The sequence below is a fragment of the Trichechus manatus genome, unplaced genomic scaffold (genome assembly GCF_000243295.1).
Source record: "Trichechus manatus latirostris isolate Lorelei unplaced genomic scaffold, TriManLat1.0 scaffold00030, whole genome shotgun sequence".
In the NCBI taxonomy this organism is placed as follows: domain Eukaryota; kingdom Metazoa; phylum Chordata; class Mammalia; order Sirenia; family Trichechidae; genus Trichechus; species Trichechus manatus.
The window spans coordinates 8974250-8998098 of NW_004443966.1; the positions used below are offsets into that span (position 1 = coordinate 8974250).

General features: G+C 42.5%; 1 protein-coding gene across 5 annotated transcripts in view; it reads left to right on the forward strand.

Moving 5' to 3' along the window:
• The first annotated feature begins 75 nt into the window (after nucleotides 1-75).
• Nucleotides 76-23849, forward strand: part of APH1B (aph-1 homolog B, gamma-secretase subunit) — a 126727-nt gene continuing 102953 nt past the window's right edge. For 2 of the 5 annotated variants that reach the window (XR_002823766.1, XM_004374641.2), the window contains exons 1-5: nucleotides 76-278; nucleotides 1973-2143; nucleotides 8098-8168; nucleotides 9201-9323; nucleotides 20470-20597. Coding sequence is in view for 3 of the 5 variants with exons in the window: in XM_004374641.2 (XP_004374698.1) it covers nucleotides 166-278; nucleotides 1973-2143; nucleotides 8098-8168; nucleotides 9201-9323; nucleotides 20470-20597 (606 nt within the window). In the remaining 2 variants the exon portion in view is untranslated. The remainder of the gene's footprint in view (nucleotides 279-1972; nucleotides 2144-8097; nucleotides 8169-9200; nucleotides 9324-20469; nucleotides 20598-23849) is intronic. The other 3 variants (XR_002823767.1, XM_004374642.2, XM_023729703.1) reach the window with 2 other exon arrangements.

The window sequence follows — 23849 nt, forward strand, 5'->3', positions numbered from 1 at the left end:
GCCCCGCCCCTTCTCACCCCCACCCCGACACGGCCCCGCCCCATCCCAGCGTCTGGTCCCGCCCCTTCTCACCCCCGCGCACGGCCGCGTCCCGCGCACGGCTCTGACCGCGCCCGCGCATCTCTCATCCCCAGCTGGGCGCCTGTGTCCGCTTCCGTGGTCGCCATGACGGCGGCCGTGTTCTTCGGCTGCGCCTTCATTGCCTTCGGGCCTGCGTTCGCCCTCTACATCTTCACCATCGCCACCGAGCCGCTGCGCATCATCTTTCTCATCGCCGGGTGAGGCGGCTGCGCCAGGAAACCCGGACGCCGAGACCCTCTCCCCGCTGGGGACTACCGGCGACTCCCAGCGTCCGCACCAAACGGCTCGGCCCTGGGGGGCTTGGGAGGGGAGAGGGGTTGAGGGGAGATCGGAGGCCCCGCTGCCCGGGCCCCTCGGCCTTCTGGAGGGGCTGCGACGCTGGGAAGGAGCTCATACTGCGGGGTCTTTTTGCCTGGGGTCCATGGGCGGGCTTTAATGGGTCCTGAAGCCCCTGAAATTGTGGATGAATTCATACCTGCTTTTTTCATTTTTCTGGAGAGAAAGCCCCTGATTTCCCTCAGATTCACAAAGGCATCTGTAATTCCAAAAAGGTTAAGGCCAGTAGAATCTAGGGCAGTAGTGCTCCTACTCTGCTCATTAGAATCACCTGGGACACGGTGCTTGAAAACACACCGGTGCCCAAGTCCTACCCCATATGAGCCCCAGATAATCAGAATGCTAGGGGCTGTGATTCGGGCCTCCCATGTTTTTTAGGTTCCCAGGTGATTCAGGTGTGCAGCCAAGGGGTAGAAACCTGTGAAAACACCGAAGCACAGCACCGTGCATGTCTTTCCGGGAGTTTGGTAAATACCGAACTCTGGTGGCGAATGTGGGCATAGTCCCAGGTTTCACCTGTCGGCGGCTCTTGCAGGGACACAACGCCGACCTCCCTCCCTCCCCCACTTCGAGTCTCACTTCCAAGCTAGACCGGGGAGTCCCATCTTATCTCAACTGAAGTGCTGCATTGAATGTGTCGTTTTATAATAGATTTGGGCAAAAAGGTTTCTAAAGCTTGTTGTGATCATTAGAATCAACATGGGTTGTTGTAAAAACCAAGCCTGGAAAACTGATCTGCATCAGAGCACAGGTTTTCAACCTCTGGGTTTTATACCAGTCATTCTGTTGATAGATGTCTAGACATTTTTCAGGCGCCCTGGTGGTAAGAGTTGTTAAGGGCTTGGCTGCTAAATGAAACTTTGGGGGTTCGAACCCACCAGCCGATCAGCGGGAATTGACTGGAGGGCAGTGGGTTTGGTTTGGTTAGACATTTTTCTGGAAAAGACACTATTATATTTGCAAATACCTGGCCATTAAATCAATAATTTTTGGTAGGTTTTAAGGATATAAAAATTGCAGTAGCCACTGGTTGTGTCTGTATTGTTTGGGCACATACATCATTGGTGGGCACAACATTGATTAGGAAAAGTAGGCGATAATTTTCCAGCCTGACGGTCTTTGGCAGATCAGGTCTGCAGATGTCCTTGCAAACAGCGTGGTCACTGAAGATGAGTAATTGTTAGAATCTCACTGTCTTGGACCACATGGAGAGGACTCAGCAGGATGAGTAGGAACCATTGACCTAGAGCATCACTCCCCCTGCCCCCCAGCCCTGGTGGCATAATGGTTAACAGCTCAGCTGCTAACCGAAAGGTCGGCAGTTCAAATCCACCAGCCGCTGCTTGGAAACCCTATAGGGCAGTTTTCCTCTGCTCTGTAGGGTCCCTATGAGTCAAAATGGACTAGACAGCAACGGGTTTGGTTTTTTGGGGGGGTTTATTAAAGAGTCAGGAAATCTGTTCCTTTTGAGCAGGCTTTTTCCTCTTTTAAATTGTTATTAATACTGTTTACTGACATTTACTTGTAATTCCCCTCCCCCCCCCCCAATTCGCAGAGCTTTCTTCTGGTTAGTGTCTCTGCTGCTTTCCTCCCTTGTTTGGTTCGTGGCGGGGACCACTGTTGGCCACAAAGATGGACCAGTACAGAAATACCTGCTCATCTTCGGGGTGCTGGTCTCAGTCCTTATCCAAGAAGCCTTCCGGTTAGCATATTACAAGCTATTAAAGTAAGTTGAAAGTCTGCTTTGTTTTTTATCTCCCCAGATAGATATGAATTATAGTTAGTACTACAAAACATTACTAGAGTCGGGTATTTGAGGGCCTGTGCTTTACCACATAATTCTCAGGCAAGGTTTTGGTACATTTTCAGCCTGAAAATATTGAGTATTCTTTTAACCTATGGGCATTCGTTCATTCTTTCAAAAAACATTTGAGTATTTGCTTATTGCCAGGCACTAGCCTAGGTAGTGGGGATACATCAATGACTAAGAGACAGAGTCTCTGCCCTCATGAAGCTTATATTCTGGTGGGAAGAAATAGACAACAAATGAATGAACAACAAAATACATTGTATATTAGAAGCAATAAAAGCTGTGGAGAAAATATAAACTAGGGAATTAGTCATTAAACAACAAAAAACAAAACAGTTTCAGCACTCAAGATTGTTAGAATTTATATCTGCTTCTCTTTGCCACCACCTAAGACAAAAAATTATTATGGAGATTACACTTGTCATTATTTTGACTGAATTAGGGCAATACGGGTTCATTTTGAAATGTTTCATATGGTTACAAATCTAGAATAGAAAAATATGTTTTAAAAAAAAAAAAAAAACTTTGGGTGTAAGCTCCCTTTCGGGGCCAGAAAGTAGATTATCTGTAGAGCGTGAGGACCTCACGTGAAACCACTGGCTGGAAACACAGCTTGAATGTGGACGGTATTTTCTCTCAGGCAGTCATGAGTTTGGCTTTGATTGTATAGTAATAGTGTCGTGACTAACGTGCCATCTTTTATCTTTTCTGCAAATGAGGTAATTAAGGCTCTCCTGTGAATTTCATAGACGTAACCAAGACAGAACCTCTACAGCATCTCTTATGATAGGCTTCTGATCGTTTGTTCTCGCCCAAATGCTAGGCCTTCTGTATTTTTTACTTTTTGCTTTTAATGACAGATAATTGGATTCCTTTTTAATGAGGCAATTTAACTTTCAAATTGATAGCCAGGAACACATTGCTTAGAAGGAAAATTCATATCTTAGAAAAGGGTTAAAAACGAAATTCCCATCAGTCCCTGGAAATACTAAAGAGCAACACGTATGAAAGATAACGTTTCAATTTCTATAAGAATACACCATCCCTAACAGATGAACACCCGGCTGTGGTTGAATGTTTCTGGTATATAGCAGTTAGCACCCTTCTACAATTTTAACTGTGGAATGTTACTATGATGCTCAAAATCAGCCTCCTTCTGACCTCTGCCCCCACTCAGAAGCCACACAGGTCCGTGAAATTTCTGCCACATGGTTGTCCTCATATCCCTTTCAAGGTTAAATGTTCCTCGTTTCTTTACCAGAACCCCAGAAGACGTGCATGTGGCTCCCAAACCTTTCAGTCTCTGGTCCCCTAGACAAGCCCCTTTTGGTCAGTGCCTGATTTTTGCCTGTGCTCAGGACCTGACCCAGTACTCTGCAGGTGGTGGTTATGGATTGAATTGTGCCCTCCCCCAAACGGCTGTCAGCTTGGCTAGGCTATGATTCCCGGTATTGTGGTTGTCCACCATTTTGTCATCTGATGTGATTATCCTTTGTGTTGTAAATCCTAACCTCTATGATGATAGGCAGGATTCAATCCACACGTTTAGGTTGTATCATGAGTCAATCTCTTTTGATATATAAAAGAGAAAAGTGAGCAGACAGGAGGGGGACCTCATACCACCAAGAAAGAAGCGCTAGGAGCAGAGTGCATCCTTTGGACCCAAGGTCCCTGTGCTGAGAAGCTCCTAGACCAGGGGAAGATTGATGACAAGGACCTTCCCTTGGAGCCGACAGAGAGAGAAAGACTTCTCCTAGAGCTGGCGCCCTGAATTCAGACTTCTAGCTTACTAGACTGAGAGAATAAATTTCTGTTTGTTAAAGTCATCCACTTGTGGTATTTCTATTATAGCAGCACTAGGAGACTAAGACAGTGGTCTAACTAGCTTAGAGGGCCCTGGCCGCTTCCCAGTCTTAACAGGGCACTGTACTCTTAATTGCATTGGGTTTTCCTGTTGGCTACACCATTGACTCATGTTGGCCTTTAATTTTCATATGTGATGGTTCTAATTTTGAAAAATACCTTACCATAGAATGTCACAATTGAGGTCGTGGGTTTAGTAACCCTGCAGACTTAACGCTTTCTAAAACTTGACTTCCCCAGAGTGCCTAAATGAGTACCTGCTGTTCTTCACTACCTTGTCTCCACCTGAAATGGCAGCCTTTTGATGGTGTTAAACTATGGTTCCAAAGGACCATAAGCTGATGGGTTGCCGTTTTTTATGAGGACAGTGAGAGAGTAGGGCCACGTGAGGAAGGAATTACAGATGTCAGTCTGAAGCTCATGCTGGGAAGTTCAGAAAAGCCTCTTTGGCCTCCTGGAGAAACCATGTTTGCTTTTCTGAAAGGACCTTTGGAAATTTGCAGCAGATGGTAAGACAAACCTGTATAAACAGGTGCCTTTGGAATATTATACAGAAATTTCCTAGCGAATTTTGAAAATGATGGATGTGTTGTAGTTATGTGTTAAAACAAGTTGGAGAATTATTATATGTCATTCTTGACTAACATTTGTATTAAAAACAAAACCCATTGCTGTTGAGTTGATTCCGACTCATAGCGATCCTATGGGACAGAGTAGAACTGCCCCTTAGGGTTTCCAAGGCTGTGTATCTTTATGGAAGCAGATTGTCAAATCTTTCTCTTGCAGAGTGCTGACCTTCTGGTTAGCAGCTGAGAGCTTTAATCACTGCGCCACCAGGGCTGCTTCATAACATTTACATAGATAGGTTTAAATTGCTCTCTTATGCTACACTGGGGGACTTTGGTTTGGTCAGTATTTTGTTTAACTATCTCTATTACCAAATTAGGTTTTGAACTTTTAAGTTTAAACTACTGCCTCAATCAGGTTTTTGCTATCTAAATTGGGTGCCAAGATTAAAAGGTGGAGAGTTTGTATTAGTTCTTACACATACATGGAATTGAATCAAATCTATCATTGCTGTCTAGCATAAATTTATTTATGGGTTGGGCCTTAGGGACAGTCACTTCATTGTGAATGAATGAATGAGTAAATTGTAACCTTCTGCCCAGCAGAGAGTTGTGTAGTGAGAAATTGGTTTTTGGCCACAAGCGGAAGCTCTTTTTGTATAATAATAGCAATAATAAAATAAATCCAAGTTATAACTCTGTAAATGGCCTGAAATAGATTTTTTGTTTTTTTGAAATGAAACTTTTGTAATTTAATTCGGTTTTTGTCTTATAATGCTGGTAACCATAAACATTTGGTAATAACAGAAAATCTTCTATTTATGAAAAAAAAATTAATGTAACCATTCGCAGTATTTCCTAAAAGACCTAGGTCTATATTTTTAAAAAATTCTAAAATGGTGAGTTTAATTTCTGTGTGTGTTCTTCTGCTCTCCCACTCTTACACACACACAGAAGAATCAGAACAAATAAGGAAAACGGTAGGATTTATCTGTAGTTTTTCAAAGTTTATATAAAAAAAAAAAATGGAACTTTTTTTTTCTTGGAAGCACAATAATAAATGAAACAAAGACTTTGCCATTTCAGCAAAATGGTCAGAATTAAAAACACTGCCACTTACAGTATCAGTCCTGGGTTCTTACCGTCAGGAACATGGAAATTCAGCATGTTTTGTACTTTCTCACTTCCTAACCTTACAGGACAGAGTAGAACTGCCCCACAGGGTTTCCAAGGAGTGGGTGGTAGATTCGAACTGCCCACCTTTTGGTTAGCAGCTGAGCTCTTAACCGTTGCGCCACCAGGGCTCCAAATGTGAACACTGAGAACTGTTAGTGCCACAGACCTTTCCTCCCACAAACTTACAACATAGAATGAGGAAGTTGATGAAACTTCTGAATTCATATACATAATAGGATAGTAGCCCTTGTGATAGTAGCCCTTTGCTATACCAAATAGCAAAAATCTTGTTCATTACTGAGCAATTTAAATAAAATAGAAATCCTCCAAAATTTATTGTTTCTATTATATTGATGCATTTGTTGATGGAGATTAGTATTCTATATGCCTCGTAAGCTCTAATTAGCCTTTAATTGTGACAGGTAAGTAAATATCTGTTTATTTAGGAAAAGTGGGCATTTGTGTTGGTGACTGCTCCAGAGAAACAAGAGTCACTTAATTTCTGGCTCATGTCTTCTCTACCAAGTGATGCCTCCTAATGAGAGCACAGAAATGGCAGATTGTTTCTTTTGAGCCTAGAAAAGCAAAGGGTGCTTTTCATTATGCTCAAGACTATGTTGGTTGAATTCTGCATTGCCTTAATTTAGTATAATCAATGATACTCATATTTCTGTAATGAGTAGACCAACTGTAATGAATATGCATACCTTGAAACTTAACAGAATGCCTAGAAAATAAGTATGTTCTGGTTAATTTCATTCTCTACTCTTAGAATTGGAGCACTGGTGGCACAGTGGTTAAGCATTCAGCTGCCAATCAAAAGGTCTGCGGTTCGAATCCACCAGCCGCTCCTTGGAAACCCTGTGGGGCAGTTCTACCCTGTCCCATAAGGGTTGCTATGAGTTGGAACCAACTCAACGGCAGCGGGTACTTAGAGTTAACCTAATTCCTTTTGGTTTCAGAACTTGCTAAAAAATCATTCTTAAATGTTTTGGTCCCTTGATTGCTTTAATACATATACTTCATAATAAAATATAATTTACATTTTTTGGGGGGCCGGATCTTAATATTGTTGCAGAGCTTTCCAGCCAGCCGAGATTAGTGATAGTGGCAATAGTGGAATCAGCTGGCCACACCTAGCGTTCCTCATGGTTCTGCGGGGTGGGAGGCTGGGCTCCTGGTAAGCCCTTGAGCTGGTCGTAACAGGACCATGGATAAGATCTCTCTGAAGATCATTCTGAGCTGGTCGTAACAGGACCGTGGATAAGGTCTCTCTGAAGATCATTCTGAGCTGATCGTAACAGGACCATGGATAAGATCTCTCTGAAGATCATTCTGAGCTGGTCGTAACAGGACCATGGATAAGGTCTCTCTGAAGATCATTCTGAGCTGGTCGTAACAGGACCATGGATAAGGTCTCTCTGAAGATCATTCTGAGCTGGTCGTAACAGGACCATGGATAAGGTCTCTCTGAAGATCATTTCTCGCTGAGTTGTAATCTGTCCTTTCAGCCACGTGTTCCCTTATCTCTGACGCTGAGGGTAGCATTTTATTCTGCAGGATACAATACCAGCACCAGACAGCTCTCACTCCTGAAGCCTAATTGGAGATATAAAACAAGCATGTAAACTATTTTGAGATCAAAAGGCCGTATAATTGAGTATCCATATGAGAGTTCAGACTATCAGTATTGTAGAATTTCAGAGCACGAAGAGATGAGTGATTACTAGTCATTGGTAAAGGCAGCTTCTTTGAGAAGTTGCTGCTTGAACTAGACTTTGAAGGATGAGTAGAATTTAGGTTCCATGAAGTGGAAAGTAGACGGGAGGGTGGCAGAGTAAGTATGTCCCAGGCAGAAGATATAATAAAGTACCACCAAAGTGGGGATGAAGGTATAGTACTTTGGAAATTCAGTGTGGTGGATCCCATACAATACTGGATTGAATATATCCTGAGCTCAGAAAGTAGAGTAGTGCCTTTGTTTTTTTTTTTTTCCTTTTAAATTCAGTGCCTGATAGCTTGTTTATGTAATTTTTCTTATTTTTTTCCCTTTATGTGAAACTCAGCAAAAGGGCAAAAGTTAGTTGGGAAGTTTGGTTGACTTTAGTTACTTGAAAATTTGCTAGATTTTGTTTAAGTGAATTTCAGACTTAGTGTATAACCTAACCAAAAGCCTCAGTAAGTTATCTGAATTTAAAGTATCTTGTGTATTTTCCAGATATATTTCTTTCCTTTTTAAAAATTACATGTATGCTTTTATTTTAGAAAAGCCAACGAGGGTTTGAAGGCTATCAACCCAGAGGAGACAGCACCATCTATGCGATTGCTGGCTTATGGTGAGTTAGGACTGGGTGACGCCATTTAAAAAAAAACAGGGATTTTTATCTTTTGTATCTTGGTGGATTTCAAATAATATTTTATCCTGCCTTGGCCTGTTGGTACACAGTATTTGTTTAGTTGTCCGACTGTCCAAGGCCCTTATGTAAAGGGAAGCATTTGCAGGTGAACGCTTATCTATGTGTTTATTAACTAGCAACCAGATTTGAAAGCTAGGTTTTTTTTTTTTTCCACCTATATACACTCTGGTTAAGGAGCCCTGGTGGTGCAATGGTTAAGCACTCGACTGCTAACCAAATGGTTGATGGTTTGCACTCACCCAGGAGCTCTATTGGAGAAAGACCTGGCAATCTGCCTCTATAAAGATTACAGCCAAGAAGACCCAGTGAGGCCGTTCTGCTGTCATGTGGGCTTTGCTGTGAGTTGGAATTGACTCAATGGCACCCAAAAGCAATAACACACTCTAGTTAACTAACAGTTTCTGAGTGATGTATCTGCTAACTTTCTGAATGTTTACCATGACTCTGGCTGTACTAGGAGAACTCAGTATTAACGCAGTTAATAAATCTGCATGTTTTTCTTTCAGAGTTATGTTTAAAGACTGGGCCCTAGGTCAGATCACTCACTCTGGCCCAGGGACCACTCCTTAAAACACATGGTCACACATGGAGCTAATGCCAGCGCTAAGCCATCAAACTAACTCTGCAGACTCTGTTATCATAAGCCAAAGCTGGAGGTTCACGCCGTGTCTTCCTCTCTGTCACCGAGGCCTCCTGCCTTTCCAGAGCTTCCTTTCCTCTCCTTTCTTGTTTCTCCGTGACATTCCACTATGCGTTTCCTCTCCTCACCCCGCTTCTGTCTTCGTCATCTGGCCGAGGGCCACCTTTCCGAAGCCAGCTTTCTGATGCTTCGCCAACAATGTGTGCACCCTCTCCTCTTCAACAAAATGGTATCCTTGGTCCTTGGAAATCTGATTTGAAAAGAAATCACAGCGTGAAAAGGATTGAACAGTGTGTTTTCTTTCTCTTCAGTTTCTGGCTTGGGCTTTGGAATCATGAGTGGAGTGTTTTCCTTTGTGAATACCCTGTCCGACTCCCTCGGGCCAGGCACGGTGGGCATCCATGGAGATTCCCCCCAGTTCTTTCTTCATTCAGGTAGGTGCTGGGCAGCTGTGAGTGTTCAGGTTTCTAGTCTGTCTTGACAACATTTCACAAGTTTTAGCTATTCAGTCTGCCATCTTTTCTTTGAAGCAGTTCAGGGTTCATTCTCATTTCACGAGAAGGACGTTTAAAAATGCAAAAGAGGCAGTGGCTTCCCCACAGCAGTGCAGTGAGGCAGGGCAGAAGCTGGGACAATGTCTAAGTTGTCATCCTTATTGGAGTTCACTGTCTTAGGAGTTCAGTGTTGTGTTTGTCTCTAAAGGCAGAGTACTGTCTGGCACTACAAAGTGAAGGACCTAGGAAAATAAAAATTTTGATTAAAGTGCTTTAGAATTGTAGAGTGGAATTTAGTTTGTGTAAAATTTATTTTGATTTTACTGTACTAACAGTGTTGCTGTATAGATTAAAATGAGCTCAGCTGCTAATGAAAAGGTTGGCAGTTCAAATCCACCAGCCGCTCCTTAGAAACTCTGTGGGGCAGTTCTACTCTGTCCTATAGGATCACTGTGAGTTGAAATTGACTCAACAGCAATGGGTTTTGTGTGTGTGCTGGTGTGCTTTTTTAGTACTTATTAATACATACACCCACTCCTCACATATCAACATGGTTAGATTCCAAAGACCAGGTCATTATTCGAAAATGGGCATTATGTGAAAATGGAGGATGACCACATCAGATCACAAAATGGAAGATAGCTGCATCATCACATAACTGCCAAATTTATTACTTTTTAACTTATGTTCGTCCTGCCCATAGCACACACACTTGGCAGGCAAAAGACGGGAGTCCAGCTGAGCCCAGTGATGTGGGGATGCAGGGTGCCCCCTTGCGCTCTTCCAGGAGTTTTGGAGCTGGCGGGTGATGCACCCGCCATGGCAAGTCTGCTCCCACCCCCTCCTCCTCTTGACTCCTGTTCCCCTTCTTCTGTCCCCTTGCTCTCAACTCCTCCCGCACTGCCTCTCCCTCCTTCCTTCTCCCTCCACTCTCTGGCACTCCGGGTCGGGAGCTAGTTGGGGTGTGTGAGCTGGTGCTAGATAGAGCACAGCTCCACGGAGCCAGGTGAGTCGACCATGCTGGAGGGACCTGAGCACAGCAGGTGCAGGCCTGGGGCGGGACCACATGGGAGTGCCGAGCTGGGGGCCAGGGGCTGTTCCTGTGCAGCCGCCCCATTCCCAGACAGGCCGCCAGCCCTCCTGGCTTGCCCCCACCACTCCGTGCCACCCAGAGCTGGGAGCCGCCACAAGCTGCCGGGAGCTGGGCACCTGTGCCTGTTCCCAGGAGCCCAGGGTGCTCCCCCCACAAAGGCTGGGGCTGGTATGGGCGGGGTGACACCGTGGGTTTCTGCAGTGGGTGACACCGACTCTAGTGATGCCACTGCAGCCAGCGTCACTCTCACCTGGTACCCTGGCGTTCGTTACTGCCAGATGTGCATCGTTAGTGAGCAAATAGTGGAATTTTCACCATCGTTAATCAGCATAAAATGTCAGATAAGGAGACGGTTGATAAGTTGGGAGTAGCTCTGTGTATCTTCAGTGTAACCCTCGATCTTTAATTTGTCACCCGGCCCCGTTTTGGGATAAGTAGTGCAGTGTGATCTTAAAACTGAGAAGAAGGAAAAAGTGATAATAGATAAACCGATCTTTTTATCCAAAGATGCAGCGTGAAGGAACCAACTCATTTCAAACTGCTCTTCCATCTGCCAGATAAAGAGGATTGTCTTGATGCAGGATCGCAGATCTGAGAGTTGGTCACTGTCTCGTCATCCAGTGCTGCCGTAGCAGACGCACCACAAGTGGTGGCCTTGACAAACGGATTTATTTCTCGCTGCGTAGGAGACTTAATTCAGGGTGCTGGCTCTAGCGAAGGTCGTCTCTCTCTCGGCTCTGGGGGTCTTTGTTCCTTGTTCCTTGGTGATTTTCATGTGGCCTGGTATCTGTCTTGCCCCATCTCTGCTTGGTGAATCTGCACCTTTTATATCTCAAAAGAGATAAACTCAAAACACATCCTACACCAGTACCCCTTCATTAACATGACAAAGAAAACTCATTCCCAAATGGGATTATAACACAGGTATAACTCAACCCATTGTCCTTGAGTCGATTCCAAGGGGTTAGGATTTATAACACACTTTTTGGGGACACAGTTCAATCCATAATAGTAATATACATAATTACCATAAGGCTTCCTAAAGTCTGTAAGACAAGTCATAAAAAATGGGAAGAAATCTACTGTTATTTTTAGTTGTCACCACAAGATCTATGTCGTTGAAATAAGTGACCCCATGCATGCATTCTTTTAATTAAGTCACCGTTTAGTTTATATCCGTGCTAAAGTAATTTCTTCTCTCAAGGATCTTTTCTCAAGGAAATAAGACAAATGTGCAAAAGAATAAAGCGCATCAGAGTTTCAGTAACGGTTTAAGATGATAATAGAAAGGATGTAAGGAAATAGGACCAATTTTAGAAGGAATTGTGTAGATAGTAATTGCTGCAGCTGTCCAGAGTCATCGTACATGCTGCAGGGGTCGCCAGGCCCAGCGGAACAGGTGCTGTCTCCATTCTCAGCAGAGCCTTTGTTTCCCTGTCAGTTCAGGCCTTGTCATCTCCTGTCTAGATTACCACCATCAACCCCCAGCTGGCCAGTTTTCTTTCCATGTGAATCTCTCCTGGATGCAGCCACCAAACTCCTCTTCTCTGTTCAGAAATGTTTAATGGCTTTCCAGGATCTACAGGGTAAAGTCAAGGCCCTTCATAATCTGGCTGCAAGTCGGAGGATGGCGGACAGCGTTAGTGCGTCATACTTGCTGAGTGGTGCCTCCAGCATAGCAGATCATCTTCTTTACAACGTTCATGATTAGAATATTTCTGGCACATTTTTTAATGATTATAAAAGAAGTGTTAGGTTTTAAAAACAAACTTAGTAGCAAATTTAATATTAGTACAGTCGTTGCAATTTATTATTTTAATCAATTAATAAAACAATTACGAGGTAGTGTTATTGCCACAGTTTTTATATGTTCTTAAATTCGTCTGTTACACTGCTACATAAGCAGGCTTTTTTTTTTTGGTCATCAAATATCATTCTCCTAATAGAAATTGTAGTCCCTGGGTGGTGCAAACGGTTAACATGCTTAGCTGCTAACTGAAAGGTTGGAGGTTCGAGTCCACCAGGAGGTGCCTCGGAAGAAAGGTCTGGTGATCTACTTCTGAAAAATCAGCCATTGAAAACCCTATGGAGCACAGTTCTGCTCTGATACACGTGGGGTCGCCATGAGTCAGAATCCACTTGATAGCAATGGGTTTATTTTTATTTTTACCCTATGAGACAGAGTAGAACTGCCTCCTAGGGTTTCTAAGGCTGTAGTCTTTTACAGAAGCAAATTGCCATATGTTTCTCTTGAGGAGCTGCTGGTGGGTTGGAACCTCTGACCTTCTGGATCGCAGCCAAGCACTTAACCACTGCACCACCAGGGCTCCTACTTATTTTTCTGCCAGCTTCTTTCACTATTGTTGTTCGGTGCCGTCAAGTTATTCATGGCCACCCCATGTACAACAGAACAAAACGCTGCCCGGTCCTGTGCCATCCTCACAGTCATTGCTACATACGAGCCTATTGTTGCAGCCACTGTGTCAGTCTGTCTCATTGAAGATCTTCCTCATTTTCACTGACCCCCTACCTTGCCAAGCATGATGTCCTTCTCCCGGGACTGGTCCCTCCTGATAACACGTCCAGACTACCTGAGACAGAGTCTCACCATCCTCCCTTCTAAACAGTGTTCTGGCTGTACTTCTTAAGACAGATTTGTGTTCTTCTGGCAGTCTGTGGTATATTCAGTATTCTTCACCAACACCATCATTCAGAGGCATCAGCTCTTCTTCAGCCTTCCTTATTTATTGTCCAGCTTTCACATGCATGTTAAGCAATTGAAAATACCATGGCTTAGGTCGGACGCACCTTAGCTCTCAAAGTGACATCTTTGCTTTTTAACATTTTAAAGAGGTCTTTTGCAGTAGATTTGCCCAGTGCAATGTCATTTGATTTCTTGACTGCTGCTTCCGTAGGTGTCGATTGTGGATCCAAGTAAAATGAAATCCTTGACAATTTCAATCTTTTCTCCATTTATCATGATGTGCTTATTGGTTCAGTTGTGAGTATTTTTGTTTTCTTTATGTTGAGGTGTAATCCATACTGAAGGCTGTAGTCTTTGATCTTCATCAGTAAGTGCTTCAGATCTTCTTCACTTCCAGCAAGCAAGATTGTGTCATCTGCATATCACAGGTTGTTAATTAGTCTTCCTCCAATCCTAATGCTATGTTCTTCACATAATCTGCTTCTCAGATTATTTGCTCAGCATACAGATTGAGTAATATGGTGAGAGGATACAACCCTGATGCACGCTTTTCCTGATTTTAAACCACAGAGAACCCTGTGGTGGTGCAGTGGTTAAGCATTTGGCTGCTAACCAAAAGGTCGGAAGTTGGAATCCACCAGCCGTTCCTTGGAAACCCTCTGGGGGCAGTTCTGCTCTGTCCTGTAGGATTGCTAAGTCAGAATCGACTCGACGGCAGCGGGTTTGTGTCTTTTTCCTTTCTTTTAGTATCTCCTTGTTCTGTTCCAGCAATTGCCTGTTGGTCTATGTACAGGTTCTGCATGAGCGCAAAGGAGTGTTCTGAAATTCCCATTCTTTGCAGTGTTATCCATAATTTGTTATGATCCACACAGTCAAATGCCTTTGCATAGTCAGTAAAACACAGGTAAACATCTTCCTGATATCCTCTGCTTTCAGCCAAGATTCATCTGACATCAGCAATGATATCCCTCATTCTACATCCTCTTCTGAATCCGGCTTGAATTTCTGGCAGTTCCCTGTCGATATACTGCTGCAACCGTTTTTTGAATTGTCTTCAGCAAAATTTTGTAATATTAATGATATTGGTCGATAATTTCCACATTCTGTTGGATCACCTTTTTTTGGAACGGGCAGGCATATGGATCTCTTCCAGTCATTTGGCCAGAAGGCTGTCTTCAAATTTCTTGGCATAGATGAGTAAGCTCTTTCATGTTGCATCCATTTGTTGAAACATCTCAATTAGTGTTCTGTCAATTCCTGCAGCCTTGTTTTTCCCCAGTGCCTTCAGTGCAGCTTGGGCGTCTTCCTTCAGTACCATCAGTTCTTGATCGTATGCTACCTTCTGAAATGGTTGAACTTCGATCCGTTCTTTTTGGTACAGTGACTCTGTTTATTCCTTCCATCTTCGCTTGATGCTTCCTGTTTTGTTCAGTATTTTGCCCATAGAAGCCTTCGGTATTGCAACTCAAGGCTTGAATTTTTTCTTCAGTTCTTTGAGCTTGAGAAATGCCGGGTGTGTTTGTCCCTTTTGGTTTTCTAATTCAAGATCTTTGCACATTTCATTATAGTACTTTGTATTCTCCATCTGCCCTTTGAAATCTTCAGTTCAGCTCTTTTACTTCATCATTTCTTCTTTTCACTTTAGCTATTTTACATTCCAGAGTGAGTTGCAGAGTCTCGTCTGACATCCATTTTGGTCTTTTTTTTTCCTTGTCTTTTTAATGTCCTTTTGCTTTCTTCATATGATGTCCTTGATGTCATCCCACTGCTCGTCTTTGGTCATTAGTGTTCAGTGTGTCAAATCTATTCTTGAAATGGTCTCTAAATTCAGGTGGGGTATACTTAAGGTTGTACTTTGGTTCTCGTGGACTTGTTTTAATTCTCTTCAGCTTCAACTTGAACTTGTATTGAGCAGTTGATGGTCTGTTCCACAGTCAGTGCTGGTCTTGTTCTGACTAGTGATACGGAGCAGCTCCATCATCTCTTTCCACAGATGTAGTCGATTTTTATTTCTGTGTATTCCCTCTGGGGCGGTCCACGTGTATAGTCACCATGTATGTTGTTGAAAAAGGTATTTCCAATGAATAGGTCATCGGTTTTGCAAAATTCTATCATGGTATTTCTGGCGTCGTCTCTATTCACGAAGGCCATATTTTCCAATTCCTTATCCTTCTTTATTTCCGGCTTTTGCATTCTAATCACCAGTAGTTATCAGTGCATCTTGATTACATGCTTGATCAATTCAGGCTGCAGAAGTTGGTAAAGATCTTTAATTTCTTCATCTTTGGCCTTAGTGGTGGGTGCATAAATTTGAATAATAATCGTATTAACTGATCTTCCTTGTAGGTGTATGAGTATATCCTATCACTGACAGTTATACTTCAGGGTAGATCTTGAAATATTCTTTTTGACAGTGAATGCAACACTGTTCCTCTTCAATTTGTCATTCCTGGCATAGTAGACTTTATGATGGTCTGATTCAGAATGACCAGTACCAGTCCACTTCAGCTCACTAATGCCTTAAGTATGTCAATCTTCAAGCATTCCATTTCATTTTTGACAAGTTCTAATTTTCCTAGATTCATACTTCGTATATTTCACATTCCAATTACTAATGGATGTTTGCAGCTGTTGTTCTCATTTTGAGTCATGCCACATCAGCAGATGAAGGTCCCACAAGCTTTATTTCATCCACATCATGAAGGTCAACTCTACTTAGAGGAGACAGCTCTTCTCCGGTCGTATTTTGAGTGCCTTCCAACCTTAGCGGCTCATCTTCCAGCGGTATATCAGACAGTATTCCCCTGCTGTTCATAAAGTTTTCACTAGCCAGTTTTTCAGAAGTAAGATCATCAGGTCCTTCTTCCTAGTCTGTCTTAGTCTGGAAGCTCTGCTGAAATATGTCCACCGTGGGTTACCCTGCTGGTATGTGAAATACCAGTGGCATAGCTTCCAGCATCCCAGCAGCACGTGAGCCACCACAGTGTGACAAACTGACAGACAAGTGGTTGGCTTCTTTCACTAGATGGTGCTAATTCCCTTTGGTGAGATAGGCTGTTTTCGTGAGAAGTTAAGCTTAAATGATTCATTTGAAAGAAAGTAAAAGATGTGCTGGGAGTTTGGGATTGAATTTGTATTTTCTTCAAATTCAAGGAGAGATTCAAAGAAAAGAAAATAATGTATCTAACCAAGTTAGGATGGCCAACTGACCGTGGTGTGAGTATGTCCCTATAGAAGGAAACAACTGTCATTGTATGTGCAAGCGTTTCTGATTTGTTATAACATCATTCTTTGGCTCGTAAATGTTGAATTATTCATCTTTATAATGTATAATTATTATTAAATAATTTTTATTATACCGGAAAACCTGTTGCCGTCGAGTCAATTCTGACTCATAGCGACCCTATAGGACAGAGTAGAACTGCCCCATAGGGTTTCCAGGGAGCGCCTGGTGGATTTGAACTGCCGACCTATTGGTTAGCAGCCTAACTCTTAACCACTCTGCCACAACGGTACCCAAATATTATGTTATCATATATATATTATTTGTAACTGCCATTGCTACCATTTCTCTAGGCACAAGTTCATTTTAAATTTTTCAGTTTAACATATGCATTTTCCACATTTTTTTTTCCCTTCACTCAACTTATATTCTTGAGATCACTTATAACATATGTCACATAGTATTCCATCGTATGAATACACTACAGTGTGTCCACTCTGGTGTTGATGGACGTTTGGGTGGTTTCCAGTTTTTTGTTATTACACACAGTGCTGGTGCGAGTGTTCGTCTAGGGATGTCCTCAGGCACGTGTGTGAGGGTGTCTCTAGAGAGTGGTTCTCAAATTTGAGTGCATCACGAGCACCTGAGGGCTTGTTTCAACACTGATTGCTGGACCCACCCCCGTTGTTTCTGATTCCAGAGGTCTGGGGAAGATGGGATAAGCTTCATTCCTCGCAAGTTCCCCGGTGAGAATGATGTATTGATTGAGAGCTAACTGCCCTAGCGTGTAGCTCTAACTGTGGCCTTGCTGGAGTGAAGTAGAGAATACAAACTTCGGCTTTACTAGGCAACGCTTGATTGTTTTCTTACCGGCAGTGCGGAAGAGAATTGTCAGACTTGAATTTTTGCCAGCCTGGTGGGTGCTAATGGTAGCTTATTATGTGGTCAGAAAGGGAAATGGGTGTGTCCTTTTTTGGTTGCGTATTAGAACTTGCAGACATACGGGACTTGCCCACTTTCATGGGCATCCGGACCAGGACACGCGCACAGGCAGTGTCCACAGAGAAAGCTGTGTGAGCATATCAAGTTCAGGGCCACTTTCTTAAGAAGAATCTTATAAACTGTTGTGTTAAAAATAATGAAAATTCAGTGAAATTTGATTGTAAGGCTTATTCTGAGCATTTAGTCTATATGCATATACCAAAATCCCATTGCCATTGAGTCAATTCTGACGCATAGCGACCATGTAGGACAGAGTACAACTGCCCCATAGGGTTTCCAAGGAGCGGTTGGTGGGTTTGAACTGCTGACGTTTTGGTTAGCAGCTGAGCTCTTAACCGCTGTGCCACCAGGGCTCCAGTACGTATATAGGGAGACCATTTTGATTCCAGAAAAAGCAAATGGCTCGAAGAGGCTAGCTACAATGAGGCTTATAGAGAGAAGAGGAGGGAGAAATATAGAAGACCAACCATTGGCTAATCTTAACATGATTGACTGAACCCTGCCCTCACCGTTATACTGAGATCAGTGGATATCAGGTCACTAGATGGTCTCTTGAATGTAGAGTAGCTAAAGCAAATGGAAGAAATGACAAAGTGAAAGAGCTAAACGGAAGATTTCAAAGGGCGGCTTGAGAAGATAAAGTGTTACAGTGAAGTGTGCAAAGACCGGGAGTTAGAAAACCAAAAGGGAAAAACACACTCGGCATTTCTCAAGCTGAAAGAACTGAAGAGAACATTCAAGCCTCAAGTGGCAATACTGAAGGATTCTATGGGCAAAATGTTGAGTAATGCAGGAAGCATCACAAGAAGATGGAAACAATATAGAGTCACTTACCAAAAATAATTGATTGATGTTCAGCCATTTCAGGAGGTAGCATATGATCAAGAACCGATGGTATTGAAGGGAAAAGTCCAAGCTGCACTGAAGGCATTGGCAAAGAACAAGGCTCCAGGATTTGACAGAATACCAATTGAGCTGTTTCAACAAATGGATGCAGTACCGGAGGTGCTCACTCATCTATGCCAAGAAATTTGAAAGACAGCCTCCTGGCCGACCGACTGGAAGAGATCCATATATGTGCCCATTCCAAAGAAAGGTGATCTAACAGAATGTGGACATTATCGAACAATATCGTTAATATCACACACAAGTAAAATTTTACTGAAGATAATTCAAAAGCAGTTGCAGCAGAACTGACAGAAGCTCAAGCTGGGTTCAGAAGAGGGCTTGGAGCGAGGGTATCATTGCTGATGTTGGATGGATCTTGGCGGAAAGCAGAGAATACCAGAAAGGTGTTTACCTGTGTTTTATTGACTATGCAGGCATTCAGCTGTGTGGATCATAACAAATCATGGGTAACATTTCAAAGCATGGGAATTCCAGAATGCTTCATTGTGCTCATGTGGAACCTGTACGTAGACCAAGAGGCAGTTGCTCGAACAGAACAAGTGCATACTGAGTGGTTTAAAATCAGGAAAGGTGTGCATCAGGGTTGTATTCTTTCACCATACTTACTCAGTCTGTATGCTGGGCAAATAATCCGAGAAGCTAAATTATATGAAGAATGCAGCATCGGGATTGGAGGAAGACTCATTAACAACCTGTGATACACAGATGACACAATCTTGCTTGCTGAAAGCGAAGAGTACTTTAAGCACTTTCTGATGAAGATCAAAGACTGCAGCCTTCAGTATGGATTATACTTCAACATAAAACAAAAATCCTCACAACTGGACCAATAAGCAACATGATAAACAGAGAAAATATTGAAGTTGTTAAAGACTTTGTTTTATTTGGCTCCACAACCAACACCCATGGAAGCAGCGGTCAAGAAATCAAGTGACGGATTGCATTGGGCAAATATACTGCAAAAGACCTCTTTAAAGTGATGATAAGCAATGATGTCACTTTGAGGACTAAGGTGCGCCTGACCCAAGGTGTGGTGTTTTCAGTTGCCTCATATGCTGTGAAAGCTGGACGATGAATAAAGAAGGCTGAAGAAGAGTTGATGCATTTGAATTATGGTGCTCAAGAGTATTGAATATATCATGGGTTACCAGAATAATGAACAAATCTGTCTTAGAAGAAGTACAGATGCTCCTTAGAAGGGAGGATGACAAGACTTTGTCGTAAGTATTTTCGACATGTTAACAGGAGGGACCAGTCCCTGGAGAAAGACATCATGCTTGGTAAAGTAGAGGGTCAACAAAAAAGAGGAAGACCATCAACAAGATGGATTAACACAGTGGCTGCAACAAAGGGGCTCAAACATAGTAATGATTGTGAGGATGGTGCAGGACCGGGCAGTGTTTCATTCTGTTTTATGAAGGATCATAGGGTCGCTATGAGTAGGAAGTGACTCAATGGCATCTAACAACAACAGATGATCTCTGTCCCTCCACCCCACCATATCTTCCGAAATTCAAATTTTTAAGCCTGGCTTCAAACAAGAAAGGAAGGATTTTCAACTTCGGGTGAAAGAAAAGCCTGTGGTGGATTAATTTCAGTCAGGGATTTCTTTAAAGTGAATATTTGGTTTTGTGGATAAGGGAACCCCAAAATCAAGACAAGATATCTGCTATCAATTTCTCTCTTTAAAAATTATAATTTTTAGTATTATCTTATTTTTCCATTGGTCTTTTTTCTTTTAAAATCCAAGGAGAAATTTCACTTTAGTGAGGGGATTGGTTTTAAACTGAGGACACTTCTTTTAATTGAGAAAAGTCTCTAAATTAGGCTAACGGAGGAAGTGAGGGAGCTGGTTAGATATCAGAATGGTTTTATGACATTCCTCAGGGGAATGGCTGTAAAACCAGAGTCGAGTTGCCTTTTGTTTCACATCTAGACTAGAAGCTTTGCAGAGGGAACCCGTCATTCAGAAACGTTGCCTTTGGAGTTCCATTGGAGCAGAGTGTGTCTAGGACCTGTGTATGTCAGATGTGTTTAATCTCTTCTGGCCGCATGGTGTACTCCAAGAGCCTATGTATAGCTGTGTACAGGGGGTCCGTGGGCCTTGGTTTCTATTGCCTACATGACTGGGCACTGATGGTTGGCTGTTTTTCAGCTTTCATGACGCTAGTTATCATTCTGCTGCACATCTTCTGGGGCATTGTGTTTTTTGATGGCTGTGAGAAGAAAAGGTGGCACACCCTTCTTGTCGTCCTCCTGACCCATCTGCTCGTGTCAGCCCTGGTGAGTACCACACACGTGTTTAAACTGTTTTTTAGAACTCAGTACCTTATATCTTAATGTTGTCTCTGAATGGCAGATTTCAGAGAATGGCTGTTTAAGTAATTTTTTATTAAAAATAACATACGTACAGAAAAGTACAGGAATCTGAAGTGTGCATCTTGATGAATTTTCACAGCATGAACACACATACCTAACTAGCACACAAATGAGAGCCAAAACATTGTCAGCCCAGGGGCTTCCTTGTGCCACTTCTAGTCACTCCCCTTTCAGGGCATGATCGAGAACCAGTGGTCCTGAGGGAAGAAGTCCAAGCTGCACTGAAGGTGTTGGGGAAAAGCAAGACTCTTGGAATTGACAGAATGAATACCAATTGAGATGTTTCAACAAACAGGTGCAATGCTGAGAGCACTCACTCATCTATGCCAAGAAATTTGGAAGACAGCTGCCTGGCCAACTGACTGGAAGTCATCCATGTTTGTGCTTATCCCAAAGAAAGGTGATCCAACAGAATGCAGAAATTATTGAACAATATCATTAATACCACATGCAAGTAAAATTTTGCTGAAGATCATTCAAAAGTGGTTGCAGTATATCAACAGGGAACTTCCAGAAGCTCAAGTCAGGTTCAGAAGAGATATGGAACAAGGGATATTGTTGCTGATACCAGATGGATCTTGGCTGAAAGCAGAGAATACCAGAAAGGTGTTTACCTGTGTTTTATTGACTATGCAAAGGCATTCAACTGTGTGGATCATAACAAATTATGGGTAACATTGCAAAGCATGGGAATTCCAGAATACTTAATTTTGCTCATGCAGAACCTGTACACAGACCAGCAGGCAGTTGCTTGAACAGAACAAGGGGATACTGAGTGGTTTAAAATCAGAAAAGGTTTGCATCAAAGCTGTATCCTTTTCACCATACTTATTCAGTCTGTATGCCGAGGAAATAATCTGAGAAGCGGGACCATATGAAGAACAATGCAGCATTAGGATTGGAGGAAGACTCATTAACAACCTATGATATGCAGATGACACAACCTTGCTTGCTGAAAGTGAAGAGGACTTGAAGCACTTACAGCCTTCAGTATGGATTACACCTCAACATAAAGAAAACAAAAATCCTCACAACTGGACCAATTAGCAACATCATGATAAATGAAGAAAATGTTGAAGTTGTCATGAATTTTATTTTACTTGGATCCACAATCAACGCCCATGGAAGCAGCAGTCAAGAAATCAAATGACGTACTGCATTGGACAAATCTGCTGCAAAAGACTTCCTTAAAGTGTTAAAAAGCAAAGATGTCAGGACTAAGGTACACCTGACCCAAGCCATGGTATTTTCAATTGCTTAACATGCATGTGAAAGGTGGACAATGAATAGGGAAGACCGAAGAAGAATTGATGCCTTTGAATTATGGTGTGGTGAAGAATATTGAATATACCATGGACTGCCAGAAGTATGGACAAATCTGTCTTGGAAGAAGTACAGCCAGAATGCTTCTCAGAAGGGAGGATGGCAAGACTTCATCTCACATACTTTGGACGTGTAAGCAGGAGGGAACAGTCCCTGGAGAAGGATGTCATGCTTGGCAAAGTAGAGGCTCAGTGAAAAAGAGGAAGACCCTCAGTGAGATGAATTGACACAATGGCTGCAACAGTAGGCTCAAACATAACAACAGTTGTGAGGATGGCACAGGACCAGGCACGATTTAGTTCTGTTGTGCATAGGGTGGCCATGAGTCTTAACCGACTTGACGGCACCTAATAACAACAACAACAGTCCCTGCCAGGGTAGCCACTGTCCTGACTTCTAACACCACAGCTTGGCTCTGCCCTTTGGTGTTTTATATAATCATAGAATATTTATTTTTGCGTCTGGCTTCTTTCTTCGAACATTATGTTTGTAATATATATCTGTACGTAGCTATAGATTGCTTATTCATTGCAGTATGGTATTCTGTTGTGTGACTATACCAACATTTATTTATCCATTCTATAGCGGAGAGCCATTGATGGTGTTTCCAGTGTTTAACTATCATGCGTGGTACTGATACGAATATTTTAGTGTGTGTCTCCTGGTGAACATATGTACGCATTGCTTTTGTACATATGCCTAGGAGTGGGATTGCTGGGTTGTGGGGTATACATATGTTCAACTAGTCATACCGCTCAGTTTTCCAGAGTGATTGTATTGCTTTCTACTCCCATCAATAATTTGTGAGTTAGTTTCTCTACCTCCTGTCCAGTGCTTGACACGGTGTTCCCTTTAATGTTAGCCATCCTGCTGGGTGTGCTGTGTTTTCACATTCTAGTTTTAATTTGCATTTTCCTGATGATTAATGAGATTGAGCACTTCATTATGTTTATTGACTCCGTGGAGATTTCTTTTGTGGAGTGGCCATTCAGTTCATTTGCCCATCATTCTGTTGGGTGGTCTGTCTTTTTCTTTTTTAATTTTTAGGAGTTCTTTATATGTTATGTAAAAGAATCTTTTGTCAGATATAAGTACTGCAAGTAACGTCTCCTACTCTCTGGTTTGTCTTTGCATTCTCTTAATGTAATCTTCTGATGAACGAAAGTTCTTAATTTTAATGTAGTCTAATTTGTTTTTTTTCTTTATAGTGTGCGCTTTTTGTGTTCTGTTTAATAAATATTAACCTATCTGTATTTTAATAGTTTAAAATTTTGTCTCTTTTGCTCGTGTGTGTATTCTAATTTTCTATAACAATCGTGTATTACTTTTTAATTGTTTAAAAGAGAAAAAATATTTTTAAAAGAAACAAACGGAAGAAAAATACAAAAGCATTTACCACCCTGTAAAGTAAATTAGAATTTGAAGATTTGAGGAGTAGAGTCACTGTGAAGAGGACAGAAAATGCTCAGTGCCTGTCATGTCCACTCTCGCCATCTCCACCAGCACCACCACCCTCGTCTGACTCCCCGTCCTGTGGCTCAGCATCCAGGACGATGTCTTCCCAGCTAGTCTCCTTGATTTCACCATAGCCCCCTTTAGCCCATTTTACAAACTGAAATCCAGTCATTCAGCTCCTCTGCCTAAAACCGTTCTGTGGTTCTGCCTTTGCACAGAGGATAAAATCCACACTCCTGCCTTTGACCTACAACACTGGGTCCATGCCTTTCTCTCTGACCTTGTCCCGTGTGCTGCCCACTCCATCACTGCACATCCTTAATGTTGACCACTTCAATTGCCCCAAGCTCTTGATTGTCCTTTGTCCACGCGCTTCCC